At 45.1% G+C, this 21336-nt stretch overlaps 1 protein-coding gene across 1 annotated transcript in view; it reads right to left on the reverse strand.

Annotated features, from left to right (window-relative positions):
• Positions 1-21336, reverse strand: part of LOC129709478 (uncharacterized protein KIAA1671-like) — a 78993-nt gene that overhangs the window by 55474 nt on the left and 2183 nt on the right. Inside the window, exon 2 of the mRNA XM_055655898.1 lies at positions 20199-20363. Coding sequence (XP_055511873.1) covers positions 20199-20363 — 165 coding nt within the window. The remainder of the gene's footprint in view (positions 1-20198; positions 20364-21336) is intronic.

A 21336-nucleotide genomic window follows, 5' to 3' on the forward strand; every position in this document is an offset into this window, starting at 1 on the left:
GTTGGCAGCCCTGTCTAAGGCCAGGATGTGACACCAGACGCACAGGGAGACACATACACAAAGGACGACACACACACACACACGGAGACAGACACACACACACACACAGACACGCACACACACACACACACAGGGAGACACACACACACACACACACACACACACACACACACACACACAGGGAGACAGACACACACACACACACACACACACACACACACACACACAGACACACACACGGACACACACACACACACACACGGACACACACACACACAGGGATATACACACACACACACACACACACAGGGATACACACACACACACAGACACACTCACACACATAGGAAGACACACACACACACACACACAGGAGACACACACACACACACACACACACACAGGGAGGCACATACACACACACAAGGAGGCACACACACACACACAAGGAGCCACACACAGGGAAACACATCTTTCCTCCCCTTCCTCCATCTTTCCTCCCCTCCCTCTTTTTCCTCACGCTTCCTCTTTCTCCCCTTTCTCCTTCCCTTCCTTCAATCCCCTTTCTACATTCCCTTCCCCGTCTCTCTTTGCCTCCATCCCTCCCTTTTTTTTGTTTCACTCTCTCTCTTTCTCCCCTCCCTCTCTTTTCCCGGCCGCCCAATGGGGAGTCTGGCGGGCACGATGCAGCATGGATTGGCGGCGCTGGGCGCTGCCGTGTGAGTTGAAGGGCAGGAGGGAGGGAGCGAGCGAGGTTGCCGCGGCAGCCGGAAGTGCAGCGCTCGCAGACGGCGCACAAAAGCGCTGACACCCGCTACCCGGGACCGACGCGCTTCCCCAATCGGTGCAGAGCGCTGTCATGTGGCGCAAAGAGACAAACTGTGCAGCAAAGATCCTATAGCTCCGCTCTACGATCTTTGCTGTGTAGGGACTAAGCCAGCGTGAGAATTCTGTCTTCAGCATGTGGGCGTGAGAATTGGCTGAAATGCGTGAGTGTCACACTCAAAGTGTGAGAGTTGGCAGCCCTGGGTGACACCATAATCTATCATATAATTGTCAAGGATTTTAGACCCGTTTCCTGCACCCGAAAGGTTGGTAGTCTACAAACATCTGCCATCTTCTCCATCATGGTGTGCTGATAGGTTGAAGGCTGCCAACCAGACCCCAAGTATAATGTCCACGATGGCACAGAGTGAATCCATAATCCCAGCCCCACAGGATCATGTAATAACACACTGAAAATGCTGACTAAGGGAACTAAAGGTGGGATGAAAAACACAACAATTTCACGATGGTTGAGGTTTTAGAGAAAGACGGTAGGGACAGACAGCTCAAAGCTGCACAAACCCGCCTACATAAAAACAAAAGTTTGCAAACAGTCAATGAATCAGGCAGCGCCTGTGGGAACAGAAGCAGGGTCAAAGTGTCAGGTCGAGGGTGCTATGGCAGATCTATCTACATTTAACATCAGGACAGTCACAGAGTGAAGTACTAGATATTTACTGACAATCACCGATCCACGCCCCACTCAAGAGCTGTCACGCACATGGGAAGGTAACATTGTAAGGAAGAATACAAAATCGCTAAATATATTACTTGACCAAATCTGAGGGAGCAGGAGGTGCCAAAGTAAGTGATGGCATATCTGGCATATTGGGGTCGTTCCTGGTAAATGTTCCCCACAGTTCAGCATGGCTGTGTCAGAAATTTCCCCATACAAACAAACATCTTCAGCAGAGATGACAGGCAGGAAAGTTGGCTGAATGCTAGCAACTGATGTATGTACAGGAATGCTGGGCGAATACCATTTATTAAATTCAATTGCAGGGTCCCCGTTACAATTAGTGGGGAACCCTTGAGGGTTTGAATGTTGGTCTTTAGAGGTTGAAAGAGAGGGGAACACAACAATTTTCACTGCACTGATCTCAGACTTCACCAGGTTTCCTGCTGCTGCCTGTGTCCAGAGGGGGGCAGCATCGCTTGCAGGCGATAACCATCTTGTTGTGCAGATGACAGAAATCAGTAATCAAGGGACAACCTCCGTGGCAGAAGATGTTTCTAACTTAGAAACAAAGAACTGCGGATAAAGAAGGATCTCAACCCAAAACATCACCTGTCCATGTTCTCGAGGGATGTGACCTGACCCGCTCAGTGCTTTGTGTCTCATGGTGTTTCTAATGTTGACACAACGTTGAAAACCAATAAGGCAAGAATAATAAAAAAAGCCAGCTGGAATAATAACCTTTATCTTCAGATAGATGGAGAATCAAGACTGTGTCACTCTGTGTCTACAATTGCACTGAGTTTTGGTCAGGATCTGTCAGTAGCTCCTCACTCAGCTCCAGGCCCTTCAGATGAAGCCCTCAATGGACCTATGTATGCAAGGAATTGATGGGTTTTCCTTCCAAACTTCCATCGGTTTGGGACATTTGTACAAATACGTGTGGCTGGGAAGCACCGAGCTTGCTATCCAGGCTTTGCCTGTTCCCACCTTGACCTGACTATGTGGGAGGTTCTCCTCAGCGATCGGCAGCAGTCGGGGTCAAGATTATAAACAGAACCGCAAACATATCACCGAATCCTCAGATCATATCAGGCCAAATGCAAAACAGCAGCATGAATTGAAATTGTGGCTCAAATAATCTGGAGTTAATGGTGTAGTCTTTGGGGCACTGGCATCATCTATACGCCAAGCTTTAGATCGGGAAACCAAACTAACACATTTAGTTTAGTTTCGAGATACAGCATGGAAACAGGTCCTTTGGCCCACCAAGTCCGTTCCAACCAGCAATCATCCGTACTGTAGTTGTATCCTACACATGAGGAACAAATTAATTTTACAGAAGCCAATTAACCTACGAACCTGCATGTCTTTAGAATGTGCGCAGAAACCGGAGAAAACTCACACGCTCACAGGAAGAACGGACAAACTCCATACAGACAGCACCCATAGTCAGGATTGGACCCGGGCCTCTGGCACTAAGGCAGCAACGCTAGCACTGCGCCACTGTGTCACCCCCTCTGGAGGTTGAATATACACTGTGTACAATGTAAGGTTTTCTTGCCCAGAGTGTGGACCAAACAATAAGGAATAACTTATTTTAGATCAATGAGAAAGGGTTAATGTTGATGTGGTGGTTGCAGGGTCTTTGTGGGAACAGCGATCTTAAATGGTGGAACTTCACAGAGGAATGAATATGATTCATTCAGTCAGTAACCAAGGTTTTACATCTGAATGAAGCAACATTTGCAGGGATGTGTGGATCTGGTAGATCGGAACCACATTAAAAGATACGAGCGTAAATAAGTAATTGTTAACACTTGACGTTATAGGTTATAGTTAAGAGAAATGACATTTGCCGTGAAAGATCTGACTGACATGTGGACAACTGTTGCTCTGACGTTAAATTCAGACCTCCCGAGATGAAAGCTGCACCGGAACTATGAATAGAGATTCTGACACATACGCGGAGTATGTGCAGCATAAGTTTAGCAGAAGGACACCAGGGCTAAAATAGATAGACTAAGGTTAGATTGCAGAAACTGTTGCAAGAGCATCAGATCACACATTACCATCTCAAGTGTTGAAGGCTATTGGAGACTTTGGTGGGGAGAGCGAAATAATCAAGATCAAGGGGCCAAACCTTAGATTTTGAGCTGGGCAATTTCTGGTGCAATCAGAAAAGTTAGTGGAAATCTAGGCTCAACTTCAAAATAAACCAAAGGAAGATTAAAAGCTTTTTTGACGTTAAAAACAAATAAATTACGGTTACAGATCCAAGGTAAGTCATGGAGTTAGATACAGACCAACGATAATCTAACTGAGTAGGCTGGCTATTTAAAATCTTTCCTTGCTTTTCCAGATGCCAAACACCGCACACCATCAAATAGTGAAATGATCAAAGTCTAGGATCCATGAAGTAACCTCATCTACATTGAATCCTGCCAGGACTTAAAGGTTAACACATTTACCACAATTAACTTTTCATCCAGGAATTAAACCCAGGATTATTCCAGACAATTACAACACATGGACTAATTGAACCATTCCGTGTTGAACGACTGTCAACAGTTTCAGCTCTGAATTTCCTGATGGATCCTGACAGATTCTGATAATTTCTCTCTGACATCTTTATAACAACACCCTAGCTCAGATAGACCATCCCCATTTGGGCCACAAATGGACAGTTGGTATTTGCTTTCTGACAACTCCTCTCAGCATTTATCCTCACTCTGTGTATCCTGACCCTGTACAATCTGTGGGCATATGTTCAAAGCTAGCGAGATCTTGTGCTATAGATTGTAGTGGTGTTGGTGGTGAGGCAAAATGATTCAATAACTGATTCAAGGGAAGTGCAGACAAATTGGCAGAATTTAAGGGAATCTTTCAATATGTTCTATAAACAAGGAAGGAGGAACAAATAGAGTAGCATTCATTGTGAATTAATGAGAAGTGAAGCTCAAAGATTAGCAGGGAAAAGGTTACAATACAACAAACAACTTTGTATGGTGAAAATAACCTGACGGATTTATTTTAATGAACAATTACTGTTAAAGCATCAAAACAAAACAAGGTCCATGATTACAGTGTACACATATCTATGGATCCAGAACCTTGCCTCCAACACATCTAGAAGCTCCGATAAAACCACCATCTTTCCCATTTTCAATGCTATGTTACTGCCAAATGACATTGAACAGTGAGTCAGAGAACCAGTGTAATGGGGTGAATTTATTGTTCCTCTTTGTGGTAACCTTATAATCAGCAGAGTGCCATTTTCAGAGTGCCATGTTTCCATGATCTTGAACATTCACTTCCCCACCTCTGCATTGGTTCAGATCCATGTAACGTCTCTGAACTTCAAATTGGATCGTGACTGGGACAGAGATTCCATCTCAATAGACAATAGGTGCAGGAGGAGTAGGCCATTCGGCCCTTTGAGCCAGCACCGGCCATTCAATGTGATCATGGCTGATCGTCCACAATCAGTACCCATCCACATCTCAGAGTTGGTGCCTTTGTCCACTCCACTGGTTTTGATGATCTGAGAGGAAACTTCAGGAGCACTTTTCCCTTCTTGCTCCTGCAGTTTCCACATTCCCAGAAGATTACATAGTAACAATCGGGGTCTTGGTCACATTTTACTGGCCGTCATTGCGTCCGAATAATGAACCACCTGGTCTCTTGCCGTCTGCCAATTTGATGTTTGAATGTTCGCATCCTATCTACAATTACTTTTTCTCAGCCCTCTCCAAGGTAAATTATCTGTTTGACCTACATCTGATCTTCAAACTTCATGACCTGTCCATTTCGGTGACTCCAGTGCTCTCCAGCCCTTGGTAAATTCCGCAATCCCCCATCAACTGCCTGTACACCCACTGCTGACGACTTTACTCACATTATTTTATCACTTCCAAACTTAGTATCTCTCACCCTTCATCACATTCGATCGCTTCCTACTTCTGACTTACATTAATTATCCCACATCTGAAGCATTATTTGGGATTTTTGACCTTTGTGGTTGTGTCCTCCTTTCTGATGCCTCATTCTGTCTTGTACCTTCATCATGATGTTTTGTCCTTTTACTTATGGTTTCTGAACCCCTTCCCCACACAATAACAATGCCCAATTGTTGTATTTTCTGCATCGTTGTCCAAGCACCAATCACGTTACATTGATCATTTCCCCCTATTTTTCACTTGTACAATATTGTAGGGAAGCAGAGCTAATTACACTCATAGTCTCACAGTCCATTTGTATTCATTCCTCTTTCATAAAGGCAGGAAAGTCTCTCATTTCCGCTGAGCCATTTATAACCACACTGTGTCACGTTAGACATTGCCTTCACTCAGTGATGCCTCAAATGGGAAACTTGCTTTCAAACAAGGAGGTTGTAGAACAACAGCCTTTGGCCTTTGCTGAGATGGGAATGGTTGCTGGGGCAGGGGGCGTGGACAGGATGGCGAGAGGGGTGAAGGGGAGAGGTTTGGGTGTTAAGGTGAAGATCACAACATGCTCACAGGTTACAGGTGTAGAATTAGGCCATTTGGTCCATCGAGTCAAATCATGGCAGATCTCCACCTCCTAATCCCAGTCTCCTGCCTTCTCTCCTTGACACTCGTTCTAATCAGGAATCTGTCTATCACTGCCTTAGAAATATCCAGTGACGGCCTCCACAGCCCTCTGTGGCAATCTTCCACAGATTTTGCATCTTCCCTATTGCGTTCTACATTTCAATCATTTCCTGTTCCTCTCTTGCATGCCATCTTTGGCCACAACTGTTTATTAACCGGCTTGTGTGCGCCGAGTGAGAATGTAATACACAGCAGTTCAACCGTTGACCCCCTCCATGTTAACCACCTATTCCCAAGTGAACACCCCTTGTCCTCTCTGCACTTTTACTCGTTCCGCTTCCAACTTTCTCTCTGTGCAAATGCTGTCTGACCTGCCGAGTATCTCCAACATGTAGTCTTTATTCTCCGCTCCCTGAGATTTAGATCGGAAACAGAGTGGGAAAGAGCTGGGACGTTTGGCTCTGCCAATCTAGATGTGGGGCAAGCAGTGTCCAGGTGCATTCCTCCCCTCCCATCGCCGCTTAACTAATCAAGATCGACTCACACAAAGCACATATTCAACCCATCTCCGGTTCATTGCTACATCTCAAGGCTGCTCCACACTTTGCTCAGCAAAAATCACAGGATTGCAGATAAATTATGTCAGAATTTCAGGATTTCAGCCATTTATTCAATGACTGACTGAACAACAATGAAAAACATAGCACTAATATTTTGAAATACCTGGAAGTGGCTGCAATGCTTCTTTCTGAAACATGACCACAGTATCTGTCCACAGAGTTTATGCAGCAGAAAAAGCAATATATTATTTTTTACTTTTGTTGAAATGTTTTATCCTTTGTTGAACTTAATCTGTTTTTTGTTTATTTCTTCGCATGATCTATTCAGGTAATCAGCTTTCTGCACAACGACGGTGAAACAGTGGCAACACCAGAATGCTGGACTTTACCACATAGTGCTCGTGAATAATGCAACACGTCTTCACAGTGGGTGTCTGAACATCAAATGACCGCATTAATGCACCCGTACTCTCCCAGAGACTCTACATACAAAGTCTCCACTGTGAGTAACTGGGCACTCCGAGCCACAGTCTTCACAGTAAATAACCACCATCCTACACCATATTCTTCACCGTGAACACCCACCAATCCACTCCACGCTCTTCACCACGAGTAGCCAGGCACTCTGAGCTACAGTCTTCACCATGAACACCCACTACCCCACACCACAGTTTTCACTGCTAAGACTCACCATCCCGATCTTCACAACACAAATCGCCTGGCAATAGGCAAAGACATTTCCCCCTGTTGTTTGTGCTAGTTAGCAAACCTGACACAGTGTGGAGGAAAATACTACAAGTTTGACATAAACTTTCAGTTTGAACAAGTGTTCAATATTAAACACAGCACCTTGAGACACACTGCCGGAATAATTCCTCTCTCTTCAGGATCTCTGCACCAGACACAGGATTTGTCCAGTGGAACGTGAAACATTGGAACGCTAAGAGTTAACATGAACCATCTTCCCACATATTTAGCATCAAGGTTACGACTTGGAATTGATTCAGAGGTTTCCTGTCATTTGAAGCAGAGAGCACCACCGATTCCTGAGAGAGGCAGCACTGGTGGAAGTGACTGCCACAGCTCACTTACCCAAAAGTATTGAAACATTCTGCGTAGCCATGGACAATAATAGTAATCCATCCTCTCTGCTGAGAATATCTCTGTGTGTTAAAAAAATACAGTTCAAATAAGCTCACTCTGCTGTTTCCCCACTCACTTGCTATCTTTCAGTTTCCTGGTTACAGCGAGAACCGGGGCAGGTTGAGCAAAGTGTTCTGTCACTGAGGCAGGCAACACGTATACACACACACACTCACCATCTTATACACACTCACATTCTCTTACATACACTCATATACACACTCACACACACCTATTACACACACTCACATTCTCTTACATACACACACTGACATACATACACACACTCACACACACACTCTCACACACCCATTATTCCATTCACATTCTCTTACATACACTCATATACACACACTTTTACACACTCACACTCTCACACACATACTATTACACACTCTCTCACACTCCCACATGATCAATCATTCATGTTCACATACTTACACACACACTCACATACTTACATGCACACACACACTCACACACACTCCATTGCTGACCTGCTGCCTTTCCCCACATCCAGCAATTACAGTCTTCAGCAGCTGAGAGAGAGAGAGAGAGAGAGAGAGAGAGAGAGAGAGAGAGAGAGAGAGTGCGAGAGAGAGAGAGAGAGAGAGAGAGAGAGATCAAGAGAGCGAGAGAGAGCGAGAGACATATACACAGAAGTCACGTGATGCACACTCAGGAAATGACTGCTGAAGTAATTACTGCCTGACCGTGCTTTGAAAAAGCAAAAACTCTTTTCAAAACGAGTCTTTCCTAAATTTGAAAGAGACATTGTTCTTTTATATACAATGTTATAAACTTCTCAACTGATGAGAAAGCCTACAACAGTAGCAATGTAAGATACAAATCCTGCTGGTCAGTGTGTGGTTGGACAGTGAGTGGGAAGAGTTAAAGTCCCTGCTTCCCCCACCACAAGCAGATGTTTACTATATATGGTATTCTGATATAAAATGGCAACAGACATGACACACTGATAGGGGTGCGGGAGAACGATGTTTAAACTCTCTGTCCCCGACAGACTGATACTGTTAGGACAATGATACTTTTACAGTTAGTGTGTTTTGTTCATTAAGTCAAGCAGGGTACAAAGAAGATTAATGAGAACAGTGCTAGGACTCGCTGGCCTGAGTTATAGAGGTGGGCAGGCTAGGAGACCAAGGGTTGATCATGTGTATAAAAACATGAGGGGAAATAGCTTTTTCTCCCCAGGGTAGAAGGCATACAGTAGGTTTAAGACAGGAGGGGAAAGATATCACAGTGACCCGAGGGCTAATTTCTTTAAGCGGATGTGTGTATATGGGATGAGCTGTCAAAGGATGTGGTTGAGGCAGGTCCAATAACAAATTTTAAAAGTCATTCAGACAGGTACATGGTTAGGATACATTGTGAGAGATATGGGTAAAACACAGGCAAATGGGACTAACAGATGGGCATGTTGGTTGTCACGAACGAGTTGGGCTGAAGGGCCTGTTTCCGTATGTATATCTATACTATCGATAATGTCCAATTGCGTGGGTATGTAGGTAAGCTGTAATCAACATCGAGGAGACACAAGAAACTGCAGATGCTGGAATTCTGAGCACAACACAAAGTTCTGCATGAACTCAGCGGGTCAGGCAGCATCTGTGGAGGTAATGGATACGTGACCTTTCGGGCCAGGTTTCAGTCGGCAGGGACCCAACTCCAAACGTCGCCAGTCCATTCCCATCCACAGATGCTGCCTGACCCGCTGAGTTCCTCCAGCACTTTGTTCAATGTGACCAAGTTGTAACTTATTCCGATTGTAGAGTTTACCAAAAAATCCATTTCACTACATAGGGAGTGGCTGCACAGAGCTCATCGCGGCAGCACTCCACTTGGTGACAATAGAATAGAATAGAATAGAATAGAATCTTTATTTGCCACGCAACCAGGGTTGGTGGTATTTGGGTTCGGTACATGATGGTACACTGCTTTAGTTACATACCACTAATAACACAGATCACCGTAATAAAGTGCATCCATACCACATCACAAATCACACATCTCACCAACATTACATAATGCAAAAGAACAAACAAAGACCATAGACAAGACACTGTATACATCAGAAATCATATTATTGTCTGATTATTGGACGGAATTAAGAGTTCTTATTGCTGAGGGGAAGAAACTGTTTTTAAAGCGGGTGGTTTTAGTAGCAAGTGACCTGAGGCGCCTCCCTGAAGGGAGAGACTGAAAAAGGTGATTTGCTGGATGGGAGTGGTTCAGCACGGATACACAGAACTGCGCAGATCAACGGGCAACTGAAATCTATCTGTTGACATGTGAAAGTTTCCGGCAATTCAACTCTGAAACAATGCTCCTTCCCCGTCTTGGCACAAAAACAGACTGTGTTTCCCTCATGTTCCCCAAGGCCACTGACAGTGGAGCCTCTCTCAGGCCAGTTGTGTGGATTATGTGGTGAATTCACTGTGCCAAGCAGGGAATATTCTGGTCAACTTGCACAAAACCATGGCATAAACCCCAGAAGACAACGACAATCTCTCTCAGCGGTGTGCTTTAGGGATAAGGATTGGCCAGGGTGTCAGGGTGATCAGTCATAGCCTTCAGACGGGACCTTTCCTCTGACCAACTACATCTAATGCAGTGCAACAATTCACCACCAATGTGCGGGGGGAATCCCTCCCACTCCCCCTTCCCCAATGTGTGGTACCCCCCTTCCCACCCCTCCCCATCCCCAATGTGTGGGACCCCCTCCCCTAAGTGTGTGGGACCCCACAAAACATGTGGGATGCACCCCCCTCCCCAAGGTGTGAACTCCCCCTGACGTGGACAAATATCCAGAGTATTGAATACAGAACTTGGGTGGTCATGTTGCAGTTGCATTAGACATTGGTGAGGCCACATTTAGAATATTGTGTTCAGGTTTGGTCACCATGTTATGATGTAGATGTTGTCAAGCTTGAAAGGGTGCAGAGAGGATTTACAGGGATGTTGCCAGGACTCGAGGGCCTGAGCTATAGGGAGAGGTTGAGTAGACTAGGACACTATCTCTTGGAGTGCAAGAGGATGAGGGGTGATCTTATAGAGGCGTACAAAATCACGAGAAGAAGGTCGAGTAGACACAGTGTCTTTTGGCCAGAATAGGGGAGTCAAGAACCAGAAGACATAGGTTTAAGGTGAGGGGGAGATTTAAAAGGGGTAACTGAAGGGTAACTTTCTTTTTTACACAAAGGGTGGTGGGTATATGAAACGAGCTGCTGGGGGAAGGTAGATTAGGGAGCTACAATGGCAACTTTTAAGAAACATTTGGACAGGTACATGGATAGGATAGGTCTAGAGGGATATGGGCCAAACGCAGGCAGGTGGGACGAGTGTAGGCGGGGCATGTTGGTTGGTGTGGGCAAGTTGGGCCAAAGGACCTACTTTCACGCTGTAAGATTCTATGGTTCTAAATGCTGCAAATTGCAAGGGAACAAACTGTGAAGAAAAACATTATATTTACATAAAAAAGCAAATAGTCACTGATGCTTTGCCACGTGAGAAGATGTCGGGAAGGAAAGCCACATGCAGAATCAGATTGCAACACTAGTTGTATCTATTTGCATGAGGTTTCACCATTCAGCAATCCCGGGTCAATCTCATTCAACTAGGTTCCTTCTTTTTGAACCCACCACCTCAGTTAATTACAATTTTAGCAAAAAATGTTCTTCTTCTGTTGAAGCTACACAATGAATTCATATGGACACACTGATCTGTTCTGTATTCATGCCTACTATATTGTGTTGTGCTGAAGCAAAGCAAGAATTTCATTGTCCTATCTGGGACACATGACAATAAACTCTCTTGAATCTTGAATTCTCATCTACCCCAGAGTCGCTGAACGAAATAAAAGCAGGAATATTCTGCTGGGTGGGTGGAATGTGTGGAAGCAGCATGCAGAGTTAATGCTTCAGGACAACAGTCCTTCATCACGAAGAGTAAAGTTTGAATTCAGGGGTCATGGGTCTGAAACACAACTCCAATTCATCTCTCGCAGATGACGCCTGACCCTTTGCCAACACTTTGTTTCTATTTTGGATTTCCAGATCTTTTACTTTTCAATTGGTTAATGGACCTTGGAGCCAGATTTGCCATCCGGGCCCTTGAGTCACTCCACCAGATCACAGCTGATGTGCAACCCTATCCCGGTCATTTATTGTTCCAAGTCCTGAAGTGTGGAAGGGTCCAAAGGTCATGGAAGTATCTCATTTTAGAAACTTCAAACCAATGAAAACCATTTCTCTCAATTTACTCAGCTCTTCTGGCTATCAACCACCAGATAACACATGGGATTTGCCAGTCAGCTTCTAACCTGGAGAGGTGTGGCCAGGTTTGATGACTGAACCAGTCAGACAGGACTGTTCTTCACTGTATCATTAATATGCCACACAACTACCACACAAAGATGCAAATGTGTTTGGAAAAACAAGCATTATAATACTTCTAGCCAAAACAAAGCTCTTGCATATTGTTAGACGTTTATCCAGGAATATTTGACGGTTTGAGTTGAAACCTGATGTTTATATTCTTTTATCCAGGCCCCCTCATTATCTACAGGGACTGGCCATTGTAGACAGGTGCGGGAATGAGAAGAAAGCTTCGGATAACCCGGTGACCTCATCATTTTCTGTGCCTGTTGTAGCCACACGTGTAAGATTGAGGGCAGCAAATTACTGTACCCGTAAAGATTTACCGGTTCCGTGTGCGGACAGAAGGCCAGATGACATAAGTGCCCCCTCTCAGAGATTATTACGCAAAATGACTGCAGGTCCTGGTGAGATTTATAGGAACAAGGACTCCACAAACAAATGCTGGAACACTAATTGGAAATGGCATATTAATCAGAAAGTGATTCAAGGCTGGAGGTTTATGACAAACTGGTATATCACAAAATGCCATTTATTGATTGCAAGGTCAGTGGAAATGCAGTGGCAGGTTTTAAAATCATGTATATAATGAATATATGCAAATAGTGAGTTTAAAAAAGCCCTTATTCCAACCTCAATCCACACAAAACAATCAGCTGTTACTTTGCTCAGTGCAATGCAGAACAAAATTTCTGTGGCTGTAACGGGAGTTACAGACTGTGGCTGAGACACCAAGTGGCCAACATTATGGAAGAAGGGTCTCGACCCAAAACGTCACACGATTCCCTCTCTCCAGAGATGCTGCCTGTCCCCGCTGAGTTACTCCAGATTTTTGTGTCTATTTTATGGCCACATGCAGCTCAGTAGAAATGTAAAAGGTCATCGGTCGAAACCATTTAAGGAGAAGTGGGTGGACAGAAAATGCTGGAGTGACTCAGCGGGACTATAGGAATGGGTGACATATCGGATCAAGACCCTTCTTCAGACTGAGAGTCATGGTGGAGGGAGACATTGAAACATGGAAGGGCAAGGTGTGAAAATGAGAGATCAAAGGGGACGGTCAAGGAAAATGTAGAAAGGATCTTTGTTAGCCGAGGGGAAGCTGACAACGAAGCATACAAACAGTAAGATTTAATCAGGAGGACAGTGAAACTAGTCGGAGAACTAGGATGCTAGAGGGATGGAGAGAGAGAATTGGACAAAAAGGTTATCAGCCTCACATTAAGGCTGGTGCTATAGGGGAAGGGACGGAGGCAATGGAAGCCGTGTCATTCACTCTGCCCGCATTCCATGACACCAAGTCAACACAATCCCATCGCAACATCATGGGGAAAATCTGTTGAGAACATGAGAGCATTACGTTCACAGAACAAGGCAAAGTCATCATGAAGTGAACATCACTTTCATTACAGTCTACTTTGTCAGCACCGTATTGAAAGTTGCAAAACCTTGGGCAGTGCGGGCTGGAGACAGCACAAGAAGTTATTGTTTGTGATGCTGAGCTGAAGCCGATCTGGAGGAAATCCCTTCTTAAATCCTATCCAGGAGTGACAGTGCACAGGAACGTGACTCTTCCCAATTTGCGCAGCGTGGTACTTTATGATTTTGGGTCAGGCATTGAAGGAGAGCAAGAAGCAGTGAGGCTCGGGGCAGTGCTGTTAACTCAAACCTTGATGTCACAAACATTATTCACTTACGGATCACAAACAGAAGAATGAGAGCAAATCTCTTATTCACCGTCTCAACCAACCACTGGCAGGAGAAGTTTAAAATATGAACAACATAATTTCTTCTGCGTGTAGGAAGGAACTGCAGATGCTGGTTTAAACCAAAGATGGACACAAAAACATGGAGTGACTGAGCAGGTCACACCGCATCTCCAGAGATGTTGTCTGACCCGCTGAGTTACTTCTGCTTTTTGTGTATCTATAATTTCTGCTCTGTCGCTTCCTGCTCAGTAATGTTCCTAGCTTCATACAAAACCGTCATCTGTAACAGGCTTGAGATTCCACCACAGCTGTTCATCTTTGGATGCCCAGCTGAGGACCTCAGATCTATTTGCTGATATCTGTGACCCACACAAACAAAATCACATACATCTGCAATAGGACGATCACATCATCCATGAGGTAAGGGGTTTATTGATGGATTTACGATGGTTTCCGTGAAGGAACCTAGATGGAGAGTGCTGAGGTGATGGCACAGAATCCCCGTGGGACTGGAAGTTTCAGGGAAATCCACAAGATCTGGGAATGAATGAGCAATAGTCAATGATGTCATGATTCTATAGCACTGCATGAGGTAATGCATCTCAACCCAAGGATCACTTAATATCTAATTGCAGTGTATAATTAAACTATAGCAAATTTAACTTACAAAGCTTTTTTACATAGTGAATGTTAAATTACTCAATCCATTCTGCTGGTGATTAAATAATCAGTATTCTTATTGAACCTCTGAATAAACCCAGGGAAATCAAGTGTCACATCATGGATAACATGAACAATCTTAACACCCTAAATAATAAATAGTCAAGTGGGTTTTTTTCTCTCTCTGAGGCAGATTCAGTGATGTGGTATAAAAACAGAAAATGCTGGAAGCATTCAGCAAGTCTACAGATGTGACCTGACTCGCTGAGATTTTCTGCCATTTTCTGTGTTTATGTCAGACTCCCACTGTTCCTGTACATCACTGTACTTGTGCATCTGACAACAAACTCGACTCAACTTTACTAGTTGACCTGAAACATAGCTTTTGGCCGAATGAGTCCTTAAAGATCTGGAGCTCAACCAAGATATCGCTTTATCAAATTTTGAGGCATTTCCTGCATTCATTTAAGGACCAAGCATAACAAATGTGGGGGAAGATGCAAAGCTAATTGTTTCAAGAAGCTTTTCCTCTCAGTTTATAATGTTCACCATGACCAGCAGGACTATGAAGTTCCACCAGATCAACAACTTTATACCCTGGGACCAGAAGAACAAGCTCAACTCCACCCCTGGTGTGAACCTTAACCTCCCTGTCAGAGGAGGATTGTCAGCTCATTCTGGGCAATAATTTTGTCCTCAATTTGTTATTTAATTTCAATGGCGAATATTCTCTTTTATAAGACCCTCCACCGTTCAGTTGGTGTGGGGGTGGATGGAGACCTGGGGAACTGATGCCGTGTCCTATACTTTACCTTCTGCAGTTGCAGTTCTCCATGCAAGGTTCCCTGATTGACAAGTCGCAACACCACTACTCAGCTGGTTGGTGCAGGTCACTATGGCAACGGAGAAGCTGCCGCCATGAATGGCGATGAAGTTGTGATGACCTATTCATGTGGACTGCTGTCATTTCATTGCCTCTGTGCTGTCATAGATACAGCTGAGGTCATGGGATGACGGCAACTCAATGCATCTCAGAAACAAATACAAGAAAAATAAGCATCAACAGTTTTGTACTTTACTTCCTTTCTCAAAGAAAGACGGATGATAAAAGTATCGTGAACACACCATTATATATTAACTTATTTTCCTTCCATGTAATTTTTGACTCCCATCACTCAGTTTCATCGTTGGAGACGGTCCACTGCAACACAACTACTATTTTTAGTTTCACAAACCTGAAGAAGTACAACCCAACACAAGCAACAACCACTGTTTAGGACACAAAGTGCTGGAGTAAGTCAGCGGGCCGGGCAGCATCTCTGGAGAATGTGGACAGGTTACGTATTGGGTTGGGACCCTTCTTCAGAGTGTTACTCCAGCACTTTGTTCTACGCAAGATGCCAGCACTTGCAGTTCCTTTGCCTCCAACAACTGCTGTAAGTCAGTCAGCATTCAGAGGGAGTAGACCAGGACAAGTTTCAGATATAATCCTGCATCGATCATGGTGGTTAATACTGGTAACACTTCCCTCTTCAGATTGTGTGTGTGTGTGTGTGTGTGTGTGTGTGTGTGTGTGTGTGCGTGTGTGTGTGTGTGTGTGTGTGTGTGTGTGTGTGTGTGTGTGTGTGTGTGTGTGTGTGTGTGTGTGTGTGTGTGCGTGTGTGCGTGCATGTGTGTCTATGTGTGTCTGTGCGTGTGTGTGTCTGCGTGTGTGTGTGTCTGTGCGTGTGTGTCTATGTGTATCTGTGCGTGTGTGTGTCTGTGCGTGTGTGTGTCTGTGCTGTGCGTGTGTGTGTCCCTTCTGCTCTATGATTCAAAGTGAAGCCAAGCCTTCTGTTTCATGTAAACTTTCTGGACGATGTCACTAGAATCTATTTTGTGATAAACCTATAGAGCTGAAATGAAGTGCGAAGCCTTTCTGAAATTAAACATGGTGCTCAGGTAAAGATGGTCCAACACAGCTCACCTGCAAGAAGCGAGTTCAGTATTCTGAAAAACGCAAGGAATCATGGGATTTGTCAAAGTTCATTTGAGAAAAAAAAAGCGAAGGGGGGTGCTGGGTAGTGGGAGAGCGGGGTGTAAGTGAGAGAGAGGCGGGCAGATGCGAGTGGGAGACGGGTAGAGACTGAACTGGCGGAGAGACGGTGAGAGTTGGGGGAGAGAGAAGGGGGGTGAAAGACGTGCGTGTTTGTGTTTTGCTCACAGATGTGTTTAGTCTAACATTCTGCGGGGAATGCTGGGGTTTGCAGGTTGGTTACAGAGGCGGGCAATGTCCCCCAGCCCCTCCCTCCAGTCCTGGGCAGGGGGGATGGAGGGGGGGGGGGAGGTGGAGGGATTCTCTCCCCATCTCTCTCCCAGTCCCTCTCCCCATCCCATCCCTCTCTCTATCCCATCCCTCTCCCCGCCGCCTCGCCTTTACCTGGACAGGCGTTGCCCTGTAGGAAGAAACTGCAGATGCTAGTTTACACTGAAGGTAGACACAATGTGCTGGAGTAACTCAGCGGGACAGGTAGCATAAGGCGAGAGGTGCAGCTGACGGTCCCCGGCCCGTCGGGGAACGGTTCCTCGGGAGTTGGAGCAGAGTTGAGCTGGAGTTAGCACTTCTTCTCCGCGCTGGCTGTAAGCCTGGGACCGCCACTGCTCTGGGCCGGTGTCCCGTCAGTCCAGGGTCACCCCGGACATCTCTGGCTGCCCCTGGACAGAGTGCATGGTTCGCCCCTGTATAATAACCCTGTATACCCCTGGAGGGCAGCCCGAGTGAGAATGGAACCCATACACCCAGGCTGAGGGGGACTGGACTGTGATTCAATAGATTGTCACTGCTGACATTTCTGCATGGACCAGTGGAGAAGGGAGAACTAGTGTCGCTAACTCCAGTAGCAAATCAACACCGCTTGCAGCGCCGGAGACCCGGTTCGATCCTGATTGCGGATGAAACGCAGGTTTGTATACATGCAGCAGCTCAGCTGTCGAGAATGTTTATCTCCAGTGTCATATGACCTGGGCATGCACAGTCGGAATACCGAACTCGCTTATTGGAACCATAAGACAGTAAGTTTCAGAGGCAACACTGTCACTGAAGAAAATTGAGTTTCTCAAATCCATGACAGGATCTACCAGCTGTTTGAGATTCAAATCAGAAAAACAGTGGCAACACTGCAGGTCAATCCACTTCTGTGACCATGGACTGCGTTCCGATGGGGTCTGAACACAATTGCAGGCCACCAAATTCAAATGCAATTTCATACCATTTCAAGCAGAGTTCAGGGCTTTATACTCCTGCTACACCACCCCCACCCCTTTGAAGGGACGTTACCATTATCACGTTGATTGACAGGCGAGTGGACAAATCAGCTGATCTTTTAAACATTCATAACTTTTTTATTTTTCATCGATCGGAAAAATCCTCGGGGCTGCCTCAGCGGAGGAGGCCTGTGAGTAAGATGACTAAAAATCATAGCGATATTTGGTAGCATTTTTTCTAAAATCAATATACATCGCAGACAGGAAGTGGTCAAGATGAGACTTTTAGCTATATAGATGAACAGCTTGGCCCGTCCTGCCATCTGCTGGCAAAAGGTCTGCACTGCAGGATGCAGAGAGCTGGCAGAATAACAGGTTCCATCTTAAAGGACACAAAGCACTGGAGTAACTCAGTGGGTCAGGCAGCATCTGTGGAGAACACGGATGGGTGACATTTCGGGTCAAGACCCTTCTCCACCCTGCAAGCTGGTTATTTCAGTCTGACATTGTCAGGTTACAGAAATAAGCGCAAGTGAAGCTCTTGTACAAAGCAAAGGAAAATATTGAAGAAGGGTCTTGACCCGAAACGTCACCTATTTCTTTTGTGCAGCGATGCTGCCTGACCCGCTGAGTTACTCCAGCAGTTTATGTTTATCTTCAGTGTGAACCAGCATCTGCAGTTCCTTTCAACATAAAGGAAAATATTGCCTTGAATCTTTGTTGTAATGCCCGCTGACTGAATTAGATCATTATAACCATTCGGCGTTATATTTCATTCAGTCATTTTGTGCATTCTGCTCTGCCTTGGGAGCAACAAGAGTATGTTTACCCCCCCAGTCCTGATGATCCAGAATCCTGGACCAGAGATACCTCGATATCCTTAATATCTCTGATTATCTCACAATACCGATGGACCTCTCTCACATTACTAAGGAACGTTAGATTACAGGTTCAGTATTACTGATTAATCTGAGAGTCTGAAGAAGCATCTCGACCAGAAACGTCACCCGTTCTCTCCAGAGATGCTGCCCGTCCCGCTGAGTTACTCCAGCATTTTGCGTCTATCTTCACTGACTATTCTCTTCGATCCACTGGTTCTCATGTTTCCACCATTCCCAAAGGGAAAGTTCAAGCGTGAAATACTGATCCCCCTTGTGACATCTTGATTCAGACTCGGGCTCTCGCTCGTGGGGGAGAAAGAGAGCAACAGAAAACCAAATATCACAACCAAATATATTGGGCAACGCTTCCCGAGGAGGATACTATTGCAAACACTAAACCATTTCTTCATTTGCATTAAGGAAATGCAGAAACTTATTAACGTGGACAACGTTATCCACGTTATAAAATGTTCTTTCAATTCCCACATACTGATGGAAGGGAAGCCACACTCCACACAAAGACCAGATGAACAATAACAGCACCCCGTGGCCTTAGACATTATATTATACGTGGCTGGACACAGCACTGAGCTGGAGAATGATGATCGACTTTGAGTGGCAAAATGGAGCTGTAAATATGATGGCGCAATTATTTTCCGATTCATAAAGTGAGAGTGACGTGACTGGTTTCAATCAGTGGCCAACAATATTGCAGGAAGGATTTGGGGTGCACTACGTTCCTCCATTCAACTAACATTCTGCAGCATTTTAACAGCTCATTAAATCAATGATCATTAAATGCCAATAGCACTGATGCAAAGGGCAGAGCTGTATTTCCCAGTCAATAATTTAATCAAAAGACAGAGTACTCCGACCCCATCTCGGACCAGCCTCCTCACCCACCTCTCCTCCAATGACAAACGCTGAGAATTTCTGCCCAGCAACAACTCTGACCACACTCAGCACAATAGGAAGTCCCAGCTGATTTATTTCAGTCCAAAGTTCTCAAATCAGTCGATGTAATACAGAGCTTGACATTAGCTAAAAACTTTGCACAAATGGGAATCATGCCGTTTGGTGGGAAAAGAGTATCAAAATTACTTTCCAAAATTACTTTAGTGCCAGCTTTAAGACAATTAAAAACACATTCTATGTGCTAGAAGACAATATTACTCATTTACTCACCTCCTCCAAAGGACATGAGCCCTTGCCTGTTGCCAAACTGTGTAATTCTAACTGATATTTGGTACCTCATTCCATTGTTAATTCTGTCTATAAACAACCTGTGCTGACTGCCTGTCCACCAACAATCACACCGACCGCCTGCCCGTAAACAGCAGCAGCAACATCATGTACATTCCCAGTGGCACTGACCGACACACCACCTGTCTACATTGACTGTCCACCAACGGGCACATCCACAGCATCACTGGCATGCCGCCTGTCTACTGCAGCACCAACACACCGCCTGGCTACACCGGCACTGGCCGCATGGCCACGGGGAAGCCACCAAATGTAACGACCGTCTCTTACTGTCTTGTGCACGTGACGTTTCTCCTGCGCCACCTCCAGCCTGGAAAGGGCGACTGTTTCACGCGGTTTTGTGGCCTTTGCAGACATCTTAATCATATCCTCGAGTGTCCGTCTCGTCCTCCTTGGTAAATCCACACTTTCCTCCTTTCCCACACGTTGGGAATCCTGGCACAGATAAAGCAAGGTGTGTTAAACAAATGACAAACATCACTAAACGTGCCACCTTAAGGCAAATCCCGAGTAGACAGGATGTGGCCTCTCAAGTACCTTTCACTGGGAAGTGTCAAAGACAGGAGTCCATTACACACCATTACTTTATTTCCACTCATATGGGCCAAATGGCCTGATTCTGTGCTGTGTAATTTTGAATTTGAATTCCCTTTATTGTCATTCAGACCTTTCGGTCTGAACGAAATTTCATGCCTGCATTCATACATATAACTTTATGACTATAACTTATGGAAAATAGCAAGCTACATAATCAACTGTATGTACATTAAATAAACTAACACCTTATACTTTGAAAATCTACAATGAGAATTAGATTCCCCACTAAAGCCTAGTTTAACTATCTTCCCTGAGCTTTCCCTTACGCGAAGACATACAAGTTAAGGTAGAAAGTTGTTTCCCAACAAAACATTGTCTGTAGACAATAGACAATAGGTGCAGGAGCAGGCCATTCAGCCCTTTGAGCCAACACGCCATTCAATGTGATCATGGCTGATCATCCACAATCGGTACCCCGTTCCTGCCTTCTCCCCATATCCCCTGACTCTGCTATCTTTAAGAGCAAAAGGATTTGAGTATAGGAGCAGGGAGGTTCTACTGCAGTTGTACAGGGTCTTGGTGAGACCACACCTGGAGTATTGCGTACAGTTTTGGTCTCCTAATCTTGCCATAGAGGGAGTACAGAAAAGGTTCACCAGACTGATTCCTGGGATGTCAGGACTTTCATATGAAGAATGACTGGATAGACTCGGCTTGTACTCGCTAGAATTTAGAAGATTCTACAAAATTCTTAAGGGGTTGGACAGGTTAGATGCAGGAAGATTGTTCCCGATGTTGGGGAAGTCCAGAACAAGGGGTCACAGTTTAAGGATAAGGGGGAAATCTTTTAGGACCGAGATGAGGAAAACAT

Source organism: Leucoraja erinacea, chromosome 25 (assembly GCF_028641065.1).
Source record: "Leucoraja erinacea ecotype New England chromosome 25, Leri_hhj_1, whole genome shotgun sequence".
NCBI classification, from domain to species: Eukaryota; Metazoa; Chordata; class Chondrichthyes; order Rajiformes; family Rajidae; genus Leucoraja; species Leucoraja erinaceus.